The following is a 17,139-nucleotide window of genomic DNA, read 5'->3' as shown; positions in this document are numbered from 1 at the left end:
CGTGGCGCTACAACCGTATAGTTTGTGCACCATACGCCGCCCGATCAACGTGGTAAAGATGCTGAGGACTCTTCCTCGCCGCCAACCGAGTGGCAAATTCAACGGATGGCAGCACGTATCGATCGGGTGGTAGCCGACCACGGCCGAACTACCGCTGCCGTACCGTCGGTCATCGCTTTTGTTCAATAAGGTTTGTGATGGAAGGAACGACGATGTGGTGGGTGGGGTTAGCGTCGGAACAACCGGCTCGGGTCCATAAAACGACGAGCGGCACGCCGCCGCCGCGACGCGCACGGATGAACATGACATGGACAAATTATCATCTCCTCCCCCCTCACCAACTCTTCGTCCACAAATCGTTTAATAATACAAACGACAGTCGTACACTGCAACCAGCTATTACTATTTTTCTTTTAAATAATAAAATATTTTATTATTTCCTCGGTCAAGATGTGTGTAGTAATATAATTTCCACGCGGAAATCGATCTCAATTGTCAGCCGCAGGGGGAGGGGTCTAAAGTTTTGAAGTCCTCCCTCTTCATTGACCACATAATTATTTATTAATATTTGTTCTTAATATGTTTACCAATGATTTAATATAGTATCTTCAATCGTGTGTTTACCTAATTATTACAATCATAGTCCATAAACATAGATTATAACTACTATATTGAACTGGTATTATCAACAATCCGATTATCGTAGTATCATTAAATGATTTTTTATTTTCAAGCCTCCCCCCCACCATTGCAAAATTCTACGACGCCTATGGTTTCGGCCGTTAATTCAAGTTATGTTATTCAATTGTGATTAATATGCATCAGTCTCGAAGATAATGTACGCTTACACATTATTTATAATAATAACATAATAATATTATGTCAATATTTTATAAATAGAAATATTATATTAGCTTAAGTAATGATTTTAATAGTCGAAAAATATGATAATGGATAATACTAATCCTAATCAAATATATTTTAACTGTAACATCGGTAAAATTATCCGAGGCATTCGGGCCCAATGACATAGTAACGCGTGTCATTAATATGTCAAACAGTTATACGAACTTTACGCCTTTACCTAAGTCATTACGCTAACTGATCGAGTTCCAAATTACCCCCCGTTTTACTACATAGCGTATCATATAAAAATATCACAAATTGACAAAAATGAAAAAAAAGCCCTTGCATTGTCTGAAATTATTATTTACGTTAAAATATCTTTATTTAATTCATTTAATCACATGCCACAAAAATACTTGACTAAGACAATAAAGATTCAAAATCATTTTATTTTACTAAGGGAATAATAAATAAACATCATTCCTGATAGGTACACTTGTATTGTTTATCTTATGTTTAAAAATAAAAAAATAAGTAAATAACACGATAATTCAGATTAATAACTAACGATGGCTTTAAATTTTAATTTTTAACACACAATAATTACATTTATAAAACTATTCCTCACATTTAGTTTAAAGTTTGCGTCATTACTCAAAATTATTTTTTAGTACAAATTCTAATTACTGAAAAATATATGTTTTACTTAAGTATAAAGAATAATTTGATGTGTTAAAATAGTAATCTATTGACTGACGAAATACTTAAGAATAATTTAGACCACTTTACTATCCCAGCAAGTAAGTTCTAAGAAAACAAGTAAAAAAATTACTACATATTGCACAATAAATACCTAAATAAATACCTAAAAATATTTTAAAGTGTAAATCAAAATCCAACTGAAATATCAAATAATTATCTAGATGTATTCACTAATTAAATATAACATTAAATATTTATGAATTATGAGTTATGACTCTTTGGTTAACATAATAATTTATAATGATTATAAAATAAATATCAATCAATACTACCAATCAACTTTTATAGTATATTTATTAGTTCAACAAAAATAAAAATTTCTTGGAAAAATACACTAAAGACTTACATTACTAGATTTTAAATCCCAGAAACAAATTTTTATTTTGTTTCTAAATTATAGTAAAACAATAAATAAAATACTTGTATACTAATATGAGTAAATGACAATACAAGAACGCAATTGATATTGTTTATCATACTGAAAAATTAATTAATATTTAAAAATTTGCGAAACAATTAATACTTAAAAAAAATTAATTGAAATGTGTTTTAATCTTAAGTCTTCACCAAGCTTAATTAAATTAATAAATCAATAATTTCATGACTCACTACCATTAAAAAATTGTAAAAATAGATTAATATTGAGAATAAAAAAACAAACTAACTTTCAACTGAAAAAATTCTTCATTAAGCTAAGAAAGAATTTATAACAATCAATATTTATAAATATTCTTTAAACAAGCTGTAAATCTAATAATTGTATAGCAATAGGATTTTTTAAAAAATAATTTAAAATGTAATTTACATCATAAATAATTTTTAAAATTTTTTTAGAATTAATAGGTTACCTTTACTTATTACAATAATATAGTAATTTTATACAACAAGTAGTTTAGTAGTTCTACAGAATATTTTGAAAATTGTTAGTAAATTTTATAAGATTATGGTAATATTTAATAAAAGAATTGTATTTAATATAGGTAATTTCATATTATTAATGAGTAATTGTTCTTAATTTAATATATATTTTTTTTTGCGTATTTTAAATTTATTAGATGCATACTCTATCAATTTTAACTTAAATTACTTAAAAATACCAATTATAAGTAACATTTATACCCGGGTTTATACACTATAGATTAAAAAATGTTTGTACATTGCCATGTCATACAAATATATATATATATATATGAGCAGCAATTAAAATTAGGGTACTATAACTGAAGATCATACAAACAAAAGTTCATACTAAATATTTCTAAGTTATGTAAGTAAAAGCTGGGTAAAAGCATTTATTTAAAAAAAATTAAATCTGTAAGTAAGCCAAAAAAACTTAATGAAAGATTCACAAAATAAATTACATTCCATTGATTATTTTGTGTCTATTCATTATTTGTGTCAGTATGATGCATTAGACATGAGTACATGACCTGGCCACTCAGGAATTTGATAATATGATCAAAAGTCAAACACATTTGGCAACATTATAACATTATGATTAATTACTAAATTATAAAAATTTAAATAATTCTACATTACCCAAGAGAAGTTTAAAAAATTTCAAAATAAATTATTTTTAACATTAACTAGATGATTGAGTAATTAAGATTAACAAAATTAACTTAAAGACTAGATACCTACTATAAGGCTAGGTATAACATGATCTATGTTTAAGTTCAATAATAAATAATATGCTTAAATATATAGCTAGTTCCAACATTATCATCAATCAAATACTAACTATATTTTATATCATTCAATTTAAGTAATATTTTAAACTATCGTGATTATTAAGATGGAAATCATTGGTGCCTACTAATCAAACCTGATTTCATTATAAATGTGGGGGATGGAGTGGCAATTGGCATCTGTTCTAACACTCACTGACACAAGTTCAAATCCCGATCATGAGTGGTATCTCTCTTTGGACAAGCAACTATTTAGGGAACGAGACCACCATCCCCTAACTGGGCTTTGAAATTTAGCTAAATAGACATTGAAACTACCTAGGCCTTTGTGTCTACTCCAGGACATAGCGCCATACGCAACAAAAAAAAGTTTTAAATGCAACCAACAATATAAAAATGTACCTATAATATATTTCTTTTCTCTACTAACTTACTCAAAAAGTAACAGCAATATTTATTCTGATATTATGTTAACTTTTTAAGTCTTAAATAAAGCAATATTTAGATAATTAAATAGTTGTACCTACCTATATCCTCATTCTTAACTCAATGATATGATATATTAAATATATAAGATAGGTATTGAACATAATCTATTAAAGAGAAATTTAAATAATTAATTATTTATAATTAATGGTAAGTAGGAACGTCTTTTTACCTTATCTTTATGAGGAAATTATGAAATTAAAAATAGTTAGGACTTTTAAACACTATACCTAGATAAACTATGTACAAATTATGGGACTTATAAGTAATCAATCAACCAAATTTAAACTAAACAACTATTTACCATACAATTATTATTATACAATGGATAATGACTATCAAATTTATTTAGGTTAGATACAACAGGTATATAAAATATTGAATTGATATCCACTTAGATAAAAATTCTGATTCATTAAAATCAATTAAGAATTAAACATGGTTAATTCAGGGGTTAATTCAACTATTGACAGTAGGTATTTTCAGCAAATTATAAATCAAATATTAATATTGTTTAAATAATAATAGATAATAAATACAAACTATGTGGCTTACTTAATGAGTAAAATATTATCAATATATTTAGACAATAATATAAAGAAATTACCTCTACCTTTGGTAATTAAATTATCTATCATCTTGTATTTAAATCTAATTCTACAAAAACATAACAATATACTTTAAATAGGTAAGTACTTAGGTAGTTTATGTCTATTGAAATAAATATTTTTAATTAAATTAAGAATTATTTTAGAAAATATCAATGACATAAGCAATGGCATAATATTGTATTCATATAAATTTATTATAACTAATATCTATGAATGGGTGAAATACATTAAGATAAGCTACAATTTTAAATCCATTAAATATCAAATATATATATTATAGTAACATTCGATTTAAGCTATTAAAAATGTATGTACCTATATATGTATATATATATTTTTTTTTTATCATCTAAATGAATATGTTCTTATATTCTATCCAGTGACATTAACCAAACCCAGTAGTAGATTGTTGATAGCACCTAAAATATTATGATTTTAACTCATTCGAAGTAAATAGGTACAATCTCGGGTACAATTGACAAATTCAGCACTTTTATAACAATAAATATGATGAAAAATAATAGATGTTTATGAGTTTTACATAGGTAGGTATGATTTTAGAATAGTCAATATTAGTATTTGTTATGTATGTAGGTAAGTACTTATCTAAATATTGTAATGTTATTGTTACATATCAATGTGATACCTTATCACATAAATATAATATATAATAAAATTGAATTAATCATAAACTTATATACAATATACACTTATATATTACACATTACTATTAATTATTAATCAATACTAAATTTAAGATTAAAACAAAGAGTAAATACCTATGTATAAATCAAGGCTTTATATTATTGTATCAATAGCTAAATTAATAATAGGGAATAGATACTGAATGGAGAATAACACTCATATCGCATAATGCAATGTCTGGACATGGATAAAATTGGAGTTAAGGTATCTATGGTTTTGCTACAGCGTCTAGACATAAAGCAATACAACCATGCTGTTTCACTGTCTACAAGGTCAAAACACTGTGTAAACGTTTCTTAACCCACTATAAAAATAAAATTTAACAACATTTCATGAAGATTATACGATAACTACCTAGGTCTGTACAGAAAATTAATATTATATATATTATACTATGTAGATACCTAAATATACTAACATTGATTTTATAATATACTGGTTCATTTTAGAAATCAATGATTAGTAACGATTAGTAACATAGTAATCATTCAATAATGACAAAATTGTCAGCCTTATCACGTTGAAGAACATTTTGATTAGCATTTGCAGCTACCTTTACAAATAACAGCATTTAAGATACATATGTATACAAGTATACAACAGATATTGGAGATTAGAAGAGAATAATGATACTTAAAAGTTAAATAAAAATTCAGTCAGATATCATCAGTAAGAGTCAACTGATAACATACGACAAAATTAGAACTTATAGGTCATAGACTTGTTAAAACAAATGCCTATGCAAGTAGTAAGTAAATTTAAGGTGCTCTACACAATTTTAATATGAATTGTGTTCACTCACTTCAAGATCTTCATACGACTTGAAAGAAAGAATAGCAAATCCATCGACAACGTCTTCGTCAAACAGTGTCGTTTCCTTCTTTTTCCTGCGGTTCGGCGGCGGAGGCCTCTGAGCCTTTTCTTTTGTGGACAGTTCGTCCTCTTCGCCACTGTCCAGCTCATGTTTCTTTGCGTGCATACGCTGAGCCCGTTCACGGCGCTTACTGCGTTTGATACGCTGCTGCTTAATATCCGTTTCCATGTTATCACGACACGTCAGTAGTCCGGCACACAACAAACTTGGACCCGTCGAACGCCGGTCGGCCGGTCATCGCGAACGGAAAACAAATATCGGTAGAATCCTCTGCTCGTCACATCGTTCGAAAATGAACTATTTGGTGGGTTAATAATAAAAACACACAAAAAAAAAGCCAAGTAATATATATATATATATATATTAATATTAATATCACGAGACGTGAGCTTGGATCATTGGCCCGTACGGTGGCAGAACACGATTGCGCGTGAGAGAATAATACTATTATCGTTGGCGATCAGACGCGCGGACGGGTTAGCGGCGGCGGCGACGTCTGCCCAGTAGACGTCGTATCGTCCGTGCCTCTAGCGTACGACATCACCGCCGGGACCGATGCTCTGCGATCGAATATTATCTGGCCGTGGTGAACTGTCGGTGACGGCGATGGCGTCAAACGGCTACGGGAACGAATAAAAACGAAGAGATTTACGGCGACGACAACGGAGCGATAACGTGAACAGGGCAATTGATTTAACAAAACACACGCACACTCATACAAACGCATATACAAACACGTACACACACACACGGACGCGAGAGTCGTCAGTGGTGGTCGGTCGGGTACAGTGACTGGGGAGAGAACGCGCGCGCACACACTCACTTGTCGCCGTCGTCAGTTTTCGGTCGAGCACGTAGTAGTATTATAGAAAAAATAATAATAATAATAATAAAGGATAGAAAAGAAAATAACAAACTATCTGTCTCGCTCGTGCGCACGTCAGTCGTCGACGGCCGTAGACAGTGAACGCGACGATAATAACCGCGCGACGGAGCTGCAGCAGCCCGAGCCCCGAATGTCAGGAAAAGCGCCGTCGCCGTCGCCTTGTAAGGTTGGTACGCACTGGGCGAACGCCGTCCGCTGTACAGTGTGGCCAATTAACAGGCACAAGTCATAGCCGCCGTCGCACAAACGCGCGCCACGTTCCCCAAACCCTTACTTTAAAGCAAAGAAAAAACTTTAAAGTTAAATAGTTGAGAATTTGAGATATTATACAACATCATATATTAATATCTGAATTTCAGCTGATCAACATAATTGATCCGTAAACTATAACAATGTATCTAAGATTAGACTACAATCTAGCTGTAATAGCTGGTCGGAGACTACAAGGAATTATCTAAGCAGCTATAGCTATATAAGCTATAATTATTATGTTAATGCCTTAATGGTTATAACAATTAGTTATTAATAGTATTATACCTGCAATGGTTTAATTGGGGGGGATGTCATCCATCCACTTTTATAATTCGCATTTTGCATCCCTCCTACAATTATATACAAAAATGATGGATTTATATTGGAGTTTTTCCAAAAAAATTTATTTCATTTTCAATAATTTTTTAATTAGTTTTACAATAATACAATGCTGTTGCAGTTTTTATATGAATTAAGTATTTTTACTGTAATACATTTTTATATTATTTAATATTTATTTTGTTAACAAATATCAGAATACAAATGCAATAATTGCATGTTTAATAATTTGTTTCTAAGATATTACACTTTAATGGTTTATAATATTGTTTTGATTTATAGCTCGATTAAAGGTACAATTTATTGAATCTCTTAATTTTATTTTGTATCAATTGACAGTAACTATTTACTATACTTTGGTATTAGTTATTAGTTATTACTATACAAATAAACCTTTTTAATATTAAGTCACAATCTTTAGTTATTTTTTTTAAATATTATGTTTTGCAACACAATAATGCCATTACTCGTTGATAATTAATTTGAAAGTTATCAATATATTATGTATTTTTTGTTATTTTATTATCATCATTTCTATTATAAAATAAACAGATATAACTTGACTTTTTTTAGAATATATTGTTTGATTTAAAAATTTGTAACGGGCCACACAGAATACCTTCGCGGGCCGCTGGTCGAGCACATAGACATAATAATATATTATTATGTCTATGGTCGAGCATCATAACTGCATGTTATAGCCTATAATGCCTATATAATAGTCCATATACAGAGACAGACATACATGCAATTGTGTAGCCGACTACGTAGCTACGGCTATCGGATATTATTTTTGTTTTCGTTGATCAGTTTGATTATTTAATATATTAAACGCAATGTAACTGTCGATAACTTATCGATCTATATACATAAAGGCATACAGGCAGTGGCGCCGAACCCTATGTTAAGGTCGGGCCATGGCCCGACATATTTTGAAGATTTAGGACCATTTCATATTGACCACTTTCCTCTCCACGGTACGCCATTTTTGCAGATATTTAGCCTCTTAAAATATTATTCGTTCTACTAGATTTTAGGACTTCAGTGTATTTGTGTACAGCAATATCTATATAACGGTCAACACATACGGTGTACACGTACGCCTAGATAACATCGATTATTTCAACTGTTAAGATTTGGCGTTTTTAACATGTAAGTGCAATTTTTCACGTAAGATACTGAAAGTTAAGACTAATGTATTTAAAAAACAAAATTTTACGAACAAATTAATTTTATATTTTATTAAACTTTGCGAAACAAAGTTATAAAGTCCAAATAAAATTAACAACTATAAATCTAACTAAATATACATGGTCGTTAATTCATTGTTATTAAAAATAGTTTTTAAACTTTAGATTCTGAGCGGATCAATAAAGGTATTGATTTTATAATGATGTGAGTAATTTTTTATTTTTGTGTCAGTCATCACTTTTTGGGTAAGTAAAAAAGCTTCTTTGAATACTTAAGTTAGCTTTTTTGCCTTTCTGGTAGAGAATTGAATCTAGTTGCTACCTACTTTAAAGGTCAAAAGAAAAAAATCTAAATAATTTTCAAAAACGCGGCAGGAAAATCAAACAAAAAATTAAAACAAATATAAATTTTTACTTAAAACCGAGTTTCGGAAAAATCGATTTTGGTTTTTGGTACAACTCTATGACAATAAATTATCGTAATACGGGAAATATTCAATGAATGTTTATATTGGCATTTCCTATACTTGATACAATTTCAAAAATATTTTGAATCTTTTAAGTTATGTATAGAGACATTTGAAATTTTCTATTATTTTAGTTTTTTTTTTCTATAAATGTCAATAAAATGTTATTCGTTGGGTAAAAAAGTAATAAAATGTAATACAAGGCTCCTAATATATTGTTACAATGGTAGTTAAAAAATATTGAAAATACATAGTCACGATTTATGTTATATAAGCATTTAAATTTCGATTTTTGACAAACTACGTAAAAAATTTGCAAATTATTAATAAAAATCACATCATCAATGTCAAATTCGAAAATATTATGAATGTTTGACTATTTAGTAGGATTTTTCTAATACTACATACATGTCATACATAGTATATATCTTAAAAGTTTTATATTCTGAGAGAATATAAAAAAAATGCTACAATTTGCAACTTCAAAATTCTTTCTGATAGGAAAGTAAATCTATAGTTTACATTTTTGGGAAGTTTAGAATAAAAAGTTCTCAGTATTTTTATTAAAAATTTGGAAAAACTGTATAAAATAAAAATAAAAATATAGGAAAAACCTACTGCGTGACCTACCACCTGCCGTATTAGATATTCGTTTAGTATTTTTAATCTAATAATCGAAAATCATAAAATTATGTTACCTATATTATTTTACTAATTATAATTATTAATACAAATACAGACAAATAAATTGGATATTTGAATACATATCTATTATAATAACAATCATTCCAAAAACGTCTTAAAATTATAAAACAAAAATTGTATTTATTATTTTTAAAAAAATTAATATTTTCTAAAAATCCATAACGACATATTTATATATGTATATATGTACCTATTAATTATTAATCAATGGTACAAAGATAATAATAATTATTATTTTTTGGAAATTATTATCAAAAATATTATATGAAATGTGCCTTATTTAAAAAAAAAATAACATCTAGCTTCCGAAAAATGCAAAGTAAAGACGTAAAGTTCAGCATAAATTTTAAATTTATTAAATTATTTATTTCACAAGATATGAAACTCAGTTATACTATCGACGTATAGTTATAATCATTACTATGATAAAATGCAAAATACCTATCAAATCATATTCATTGAATTAAAAATCAACCATACTCATTTGACCATTTAAGTTACTAGTAAATGTCAAGTAAATGAGGCGTAGCAGCGTCAATCGACTATATGCACCTCCTTAAAGAGGTCTGGCTTCGCCGCTCCGCACCACTGTTATTAATGCGTTTATTCAATTTTACGTTTAAATAAATTAGTTTTGAAAAATATAATATATTCATGAAACATATCTTTTCAATATAAAATAAATAAGTACCTACACTGCTACACGCGATTGTTGCAATGTAACAAGGTAGTTTAATCTAATTTTATATTCAATTATGTTTTAGACAGTTAGGATTGTAATGCAATTTACTTACAGTATTTATAGTATTTTCAACTCGTACAGAAGTATAGATTTCATGTTAATGAAACCATGTCAAACGGAATTTTTTTATAAAAATTGTAATATAATGTTTTATTCTAAGAAAAACCAAACTATATCTAATATTGACTATAAATTATAATAATATGAATCCTCACATATTTTATATTTTTATTAAATACTTCATAATTTTTAAACTACACATCTCGGTTACATCTTCAGCTAATACGAATAAATTTAAGTATGTCTAAAATGTATTGTCAATAATTATTTTATTCGGGATAGTCGAATTGCACTGTTTAGGTATCTAAATTTAAAATCAACCGCTTAGTAAAAAACAAGTGCCTAATGGTTTAACTGCACTTGGGTTAATAACAGGTAATTGTCGAACTGCACTTTGGTTCAAAAAAGGGGATTGAACATAAATGTTCAAAAAATAAAGTTAATCTAAATGTTTGTACAACACTGAATTGAAATAAAACCTATTCACTTAAAATGCAATCATTAGCATACTAATTATTATTTTTAAACTTTTTAATTTAATATTATATATTATACCTAAGATTATTTTTTGTAAATAATATTATTCAACAAAAAAAACATTTCAAATTTATTACACAATATGTATATTATATTAACGTAATTATATACTTACAAAAACTAGTTTTTAACTAAGCCAATGATTAAAATCATTTTTAGGTTTAAGTCTGTTAGTGGGAAGGAAAATAAAATGAAGCTTTTTGAACTCAAGTACAGTTCAATCATTACCTTTTTTTTTAATCAAAATGCAATTCGACTGAAATAAGTGCAATTCAACTATTTACCCTTTTTAATTATACAACAAATATTAAATCAATTTAAATTTATAATTGTTTCAAAGTTCTTATGAAAAGATACAACGGAGTTCTGAATTTGAAAATTTAGCTGTAGATATAACACATAAATGGAAAGACACCGCTACCTGCTTGAATTTAATACTGGACAAATTTCATGATGGTATATTAGATGAAGCATTTTATAGAGCAGTTTCTGGAATACCATTATTCAAAGTAATACAAAAACAAAATATTTTTTTTTACATTTTTATTTAAGTTATCAGTTTTTGAAAATAATTTACAGACATTAGTTGATGATTCAGAGGATTTAATGTCACCAAATTTTCAAACTTGGCAAATTTTAAATCATGTTAGAAAAGAAGGATGCAACATGAATATAATATTTATCCTAAATGCTGACCAAACAATGAGATTACTAAAATTTAGCGATAAGTAAATTATTTAATGATAATTTAAAAATTTAATTTATATAACTATACATTAATATTACAAGTAGGAAATAAGTATTTTACAGATTATAGTGTAGTAGTGTAGTAGGTTCCTATTAGAAAAAATAGGTAGGTAACTAAAAATATTATAATATCAATATAATTTGTTTATTGTATAACAGGATGTCAGGATAACTAAAACTCACTAGACACAGAGTATATGTGTTGATTCATTGTTTTAACAAATGTTTTTGATATAATTAGTACATTAGACAGCAATACTTTTTTATATAAATAATAATTGAACGCCAAAAGAAACTATTTTTTAATAAAAAATTTCATACTAATAAATGAGTACCTATACTTAACAAAAAAAAAAAAATTAATAATAATATGATAAATCATAACAAAATGTAAATTATGATCTGTGATCATTCAAAAAACTTAAATTTAAGATAAAAAGAATAAAAAAAAAATCAATTTCCCAGGACATTGTATACAAAATAAATACTTTAATAATGCCATGTATTTTGGTGGATTGAAATACAATTAAATTATACCTAAAACAACTGTATATTTTACTAATAATATAAAATGTAAATACAACAATTAGATGAAAAATATACTAGCACAACACAATTTTCAGGCATAGAATGCTGGATTCTAGAACAAAATTTATATTATTACACGATCGAAGACTTTTTATAAAGCAACATCATACTATATGGACAAAAATTATAAATGTTGTGTTTATTAGAAAATACCGTTTTAAAGAAATGTATGAATTATCCACTGTTCCATTTCCTGCTCCAATCAAAGGGGCATTGGTTACACTGAGACTAGACATATGGAATAAAAGAAATTTTCAAAAAAAAACAAATTTATTCATTGACAAAGTTTCAGATCTACAAGGAAATTCACTTAAAGTAGTTACTTTTAATTATATTCCATCAGCAATAAAAAAATCATTATTAAATGAAAACGAAGAAAATTCTGGTTATACAAAGGGTTTAGAAATTGAGGTATAATTTTAAAAATGTATCAATTCTAAAATAATATTTTTAGTTTTGTTGTTTTAGGTTCTTAAATCACTTGGAAGTGCAATGAATTTTATTCCAATAATTTATGAACCAATAAATTGGCGAACTGAACAATGGGGTAAAAAGCAAATAAATGGAACTATATCAGGATTGTTAGGAGAAGTATGGTCGGCTCGTGCTGATTTGGCACTGGGCAATTTACATTACACACCGTATCATCTAAATATTTTAGATCTATCCATTCCTTACAACACAGAATGTCTAACATTCTTAACATTTGAATCAAAAACTGACAACTCTTGGAAAACATTGATTCTTCCTTTCAAGTGATATACTTAATAAATTATGTTAATAAATTAATATTTAAATATAATTCCTTTTAGATTAAATATGTGGGTTGGCGTACTTATAACACTTCTTATTGGAGGTTTTTTGTTTTATGCCCTTGCAACAGCTCATAAACATATTGAAGATAATGAAAACTCAATTAAAATGATACAATGTGATACTGGCAAGATGAAAATATTAGAAAAAAAACCTGGACTATTGACAGATAATAAAGCAAATGAAAAAAGTATTATAGATATTTTAAAAAATAAATTTGAAAAATCAAAAAAAAACGAACATCAAAAATGTATAAATAACCAAACACAAAATAAAAAATGTAATCAACTCACTAACAAAGATGTAATAGGATTATATTTGTTTGAGGACATAGGGAATAGTATTTTATATACTTATGGGATGTTAGTAGCTGTATCATTGCCAAAAGTACCCAGTGGATGGGCTATAAGAATTTTAACAGGGTGGTGGTGGATGTACTGTTTATTAGTTGTAGTTGCTTACAAAGCTAGTATGACAGCGATCCTAGCTAATCCAGATACAAGGTAATACAATCATTTTGATGATACTCATTAATATTTATTATAAGTGGCATATACAACTATACAAAGGGAGCTTTTTCCATACAATACATATATATGAATGTTTTGATTATTCTTTTTATAACCTTAACCCTTAACCATATTTTAGTTTATATATATTATGTTGGTGACACACCCCTTAATAAACTTAGATATGCAACCTACTAATTATTACTTAATAATAAGTTTAAAAATAATAAATCAAACAGGGTTACAATTGATACATTGGAAGCTCTTGCTGATAGTAACATTAACTGTGGAGGATGGGGAGAACAATCAAAAGAATTTTTCATGACTTCACTAGATAAAACTGGACAAAGAGTTGGTCAAAAGTTTCAAGAAGTTTATGAAGTCGACGAAGCTATAGACTTAGTATCTAAAGGACAATTTGCATACTATGACAATATACATTTTTTGAGATATATAAAAGTAATGCAAAACACCAAAACATCTGAAAAAAATTCCCAGTTCATTAATGGTAATCAAAAATATTAATAATTTGATACAAAATAGGTTAAAGATTATTATAACCTTTTTATAGTTTTAATTTTTTAAATGATTAGTGTGTTTCATTCAATTTTTCAATCATTATCTGAAAATGTTTCCTGTGCTCTATTCAGGATTAGAATGTCTTAATTTGCACATGGATATTGATCATGTTAATGCTAGTATATATTACAAAATATTTGATCACCATACCTAAGATAACTGTCATTGGCTCAGTTATACTTTGTTGCACAAATTACAAGACAATATGCTGTGCAAATACGAGAATAGATCTGCTCTGTGTATCCCCCCAACAAATGCGTGAATATAGTGGTGCCAGTCAACATCAACAGCAGCTGATTAAATTTGTATTGTGCACTATGATCAGTGACATTTAACACGTCATGGAAAGGATTTAATGGTCTAGTAGGTGGATGGACCTTATTCTACATGTGAAGAACTGGCTTGTTCTTTCGTGGAATAAAGTGTAGAAGAATTATTCATCTGCAAACTTAGGCATTCTTATCCTGGACAGAGTATATATATTTTTACTTAACTTAAAAACCTATCAATAATCAATAAAAAGATATGACCTAAAATTTATTTATTTACTATGTAGCTCATAATGAAATACTGATTTGTAAAATAAAACAAAACAGTGGCGCCGAATTCTTTAAAATATAGTATAGTATTGTACATCAAAAGGCCCCCATCATTCCTTCTATTTTTATTATTTAACCATCAGATGCAATGCAAAGCATCTATAAATCAGTAATTTAATGTTTAATCGTATATTTTTAAGTTTAAACGTAAATCTTGGATGCAGCACACTAAAGTATCTTATGGTAGGCCCCCCCCCCCAATTAAAAAATCTACTATGGCATATTATGTCATGTATATATTTTGAGTGATCAGCGCTACTGAAACAAAATATTATATTATTATAGCTTAAATTTTGGTAAGTTAAATCCCATCACAAATTAGTAATTGTACTGAGGACTGAAATTATCATTTAGTGTATTAACAGTAAACTGTATAATAATACTAATATATATAAGTAAATAATTGCACTTTAATTTATTGTTAAATTTAATTGTTTAAGGTACACTGAATGGTACAATTAATGGAGATTTTACACTACATATAATGTCAAAATGTATAATAAATATGCCAATATCATTAGGGTTACAAAAGAATTCTCCATTAAAACCAGCAGTTGACAGATTTTTGAGAAGAGTTATCGAAGCAGGGTTAGTGAAAAAATGGTTAAATGATGTTATGTTGGACACAGTAATACTCGAAGAACCTCAACAAATTGAAGAAGTTAAAGCACTTATGGACTTAAAAAAACTTTATGGAGCTTTTGTAGTTTTGGTTGCTGGTTATATTTTAAGTATATTGGTTTTATTAATTGAAATTAGTTATTGGTATGGAGTGGTAATAAAAGATCCACTATTTGATGAGTATTCATTAAACTGTTATAATGTAAAACAATAGAAAAACAAATATAATACTATGTGATGATTTAGAACACAATATTGTATTGATGAAATATTTTGAGTGATTTTACTGAAAACTTTAAATTTTTATCAATAAATAATAAATATTAATTGAACTAGAGTCAAAAACAAAAAATTAATTTTTTGATTATCTTAAGAGCTAATCTAAAATAATTGCATACATTATTAAAAATACAAATGATAATACAGCAGTTCTATCTTCTTTTGAACCCATATTTTTTCCGTTCATAAAATAGATCCGTTTTTGAACTTCCCAAATTTACAATTTTTGGACATCCATCTCTCTGAAATAAATAAAAAGTTATGAATCTGAAGCATTTATAAAACTTGTAATACAATTTGAAATATAACTTACATCTTTTTCTTGAACTGTACATTCCTTACAATAATATGCATCAGATACTCCAGGTCCACCACATATAACACATCGACCCTGGTATGAACCATAATTGCACTCATCGCATATTCGCACCAGTGTACATGGCCTGACATATGAGTCACAGATTACACATTTACCGTCACATTTTTCACATAATCGTCCTATAGCTGACTCAGAAGGTATAATGTGTTAATTAAATAAATAGAAAAGTATAATATACCTATTATTATTCTAATAGACTACAATATTATGAAAATAATAATTATAATAAATATTATCACTACACTTACCAACGCCGGGTTGTTTACGACAGAATATCAAGTCTGGATGATGTTTAGCCATTCTGTTGGGTTTCTGTTTAACGTCAAATAGGAAAACTTATTGCCGACAAATAATAGTTATTAGTTAAATTTTAACCGGCAGGATAACGAGTCAAGACGTGTGGCGAGTAAATAGTAAATACTCACTTATCACTTATCACAATTACACTAAACATCCAAACAATAATATTTTTAAACGTCAGTGTCGCCAAAGTAAAACTTTAATACTGAAAATGGTAACTTGGTAACCAGCTTATAAATTCATAGACTTAAAATAAACTTTATGTACAGTAATGTATTTTTTAATATATATTAATATTATATTATTATTAATATAACATAAATTAATATAATTTATTATATAAAAAAAATATAAATATATAATAATAATTTTTGTTATTTTACCTTAATGTCCAAAATCTGACTCTAGAATATGAGATAGTATATTTATATTAGGCACATATAAAAATAATATAGTATAAAACTGCTTTCCTTTGGTGTTTGTTTTTTTTTCTATTTTATGTATATTAAAAAGTAAAAAATATAATGGTGCAAAAAATCCACGGAGATTTTTAAGTGTTGAAGTTATAGCCTTTT

At 27.6% G+C, this 17,139-nt stretch overlaps 3 protein-coding genes across 4 annotated transcripts in view; 1 reads left to right on the top strand and 2 right to left on the bottom strand.

Moving 5' to 3' along the window:
* The window catches only part of tay (tay bridge kinase), a 38,512-nt gene extending 31,616 nt beyond the window's left edge, over nucleotides 1-6,896 (bottom strand). The window contains exon 1 of one of the 2 annotated variants that reach the window (XM_015512844.2): nucleotides 5,901-6,896. In XM_015512844.2, the coding sequence (XP_015368330.2) occupies nucleotides 5,901-6,140 (240 nt within the window). In that variant the 5' untranslated portion in view covers nucleotides 6,141-6,896. The remainder of the gene's footprint in view (nucleotides 1-5,900) is intronic. The other variant, XM_015512842.2, reaches the window with a different exon arrangement.
* A 4,560-nt stretch (nucleotides 6,897-11,456) lies between these two features.
* On the top strand, nucleotides 11,457-15,986 carry LOC107164842 (glutamate receptor ionotropic, kainate glr-3-like). Its single transcript, XM_089226891.1, has 7 exons — nucleotides 11,457-11,659; nucleotides 11,730-11,878; nucleotides 12,521-12,896; nucleotides 12,954-13,240; nucleotides 13,298-13,801; nucleotides 14,047-14,315; nucleotides 15,426-15,986. The coding sequence occupies exons 2-7, from the start codon at nucleotides 11,757-11,759 to the stop codon at nucleotides 15,818-15,820; spliced, it is 1,953 nt and encodes a 650-aa protein (XP_089083017.1). The 5' UTR covers nucleotides 11,457-11,659; nucleotides 11,730-11,756; the 3' UTR covers nucleotides 15,821-15,986.
* LOC107172431 (PHD finger-like domain-containing protein 5A) lies at nucleotides 15,376-16,686 on the bottom strand. Its single transcript, XM_015522721.2, has 3 exons — nucleotides 16,513-16,686; nucleotides 16,199-16,389; nucleotides 15,376-16,127 (listed from the first exon to the last, which is right to left on the bottom strand). Exons 1-3 carry the CDS (start codon nucleotides 16,562-16,564, stop codon nucleotides 16,038-16,040), a joined length of 333 nt encoding a protein of 110 aa, XP_015378207.1. The 5' UTR covers nucleotides 16,565-16,686; the 3' UTR covers nucleotides 15,376-16,037.
* Between the last annotated feature and the right edge of the window lie 453 nt (nucleotides 16,687-17,139).

Source organism: Diuraphis noxia, unplaced genomic scaffold (genome assembly GCF_037042655.1).
Source record: "Diuraphis noxia isolate RWA-SAM2 unplaced genomic scaffold, SU_Dnox_SAM2 contig0004, whole genome shotgun sequence".
Taxonomy (NCBI): domain Eukaryota; kingdom Metazoa; phylum Arthropoda; class Insecta; order Hemiptera; family Aphididae; genus Diuraphis; species Diuraphis noxia.
The sequence above is the reverse complement of the archived record's forward strand: the minus strand, read 5'-3'. Positions and strand labels throughout refer to the sequence as shown.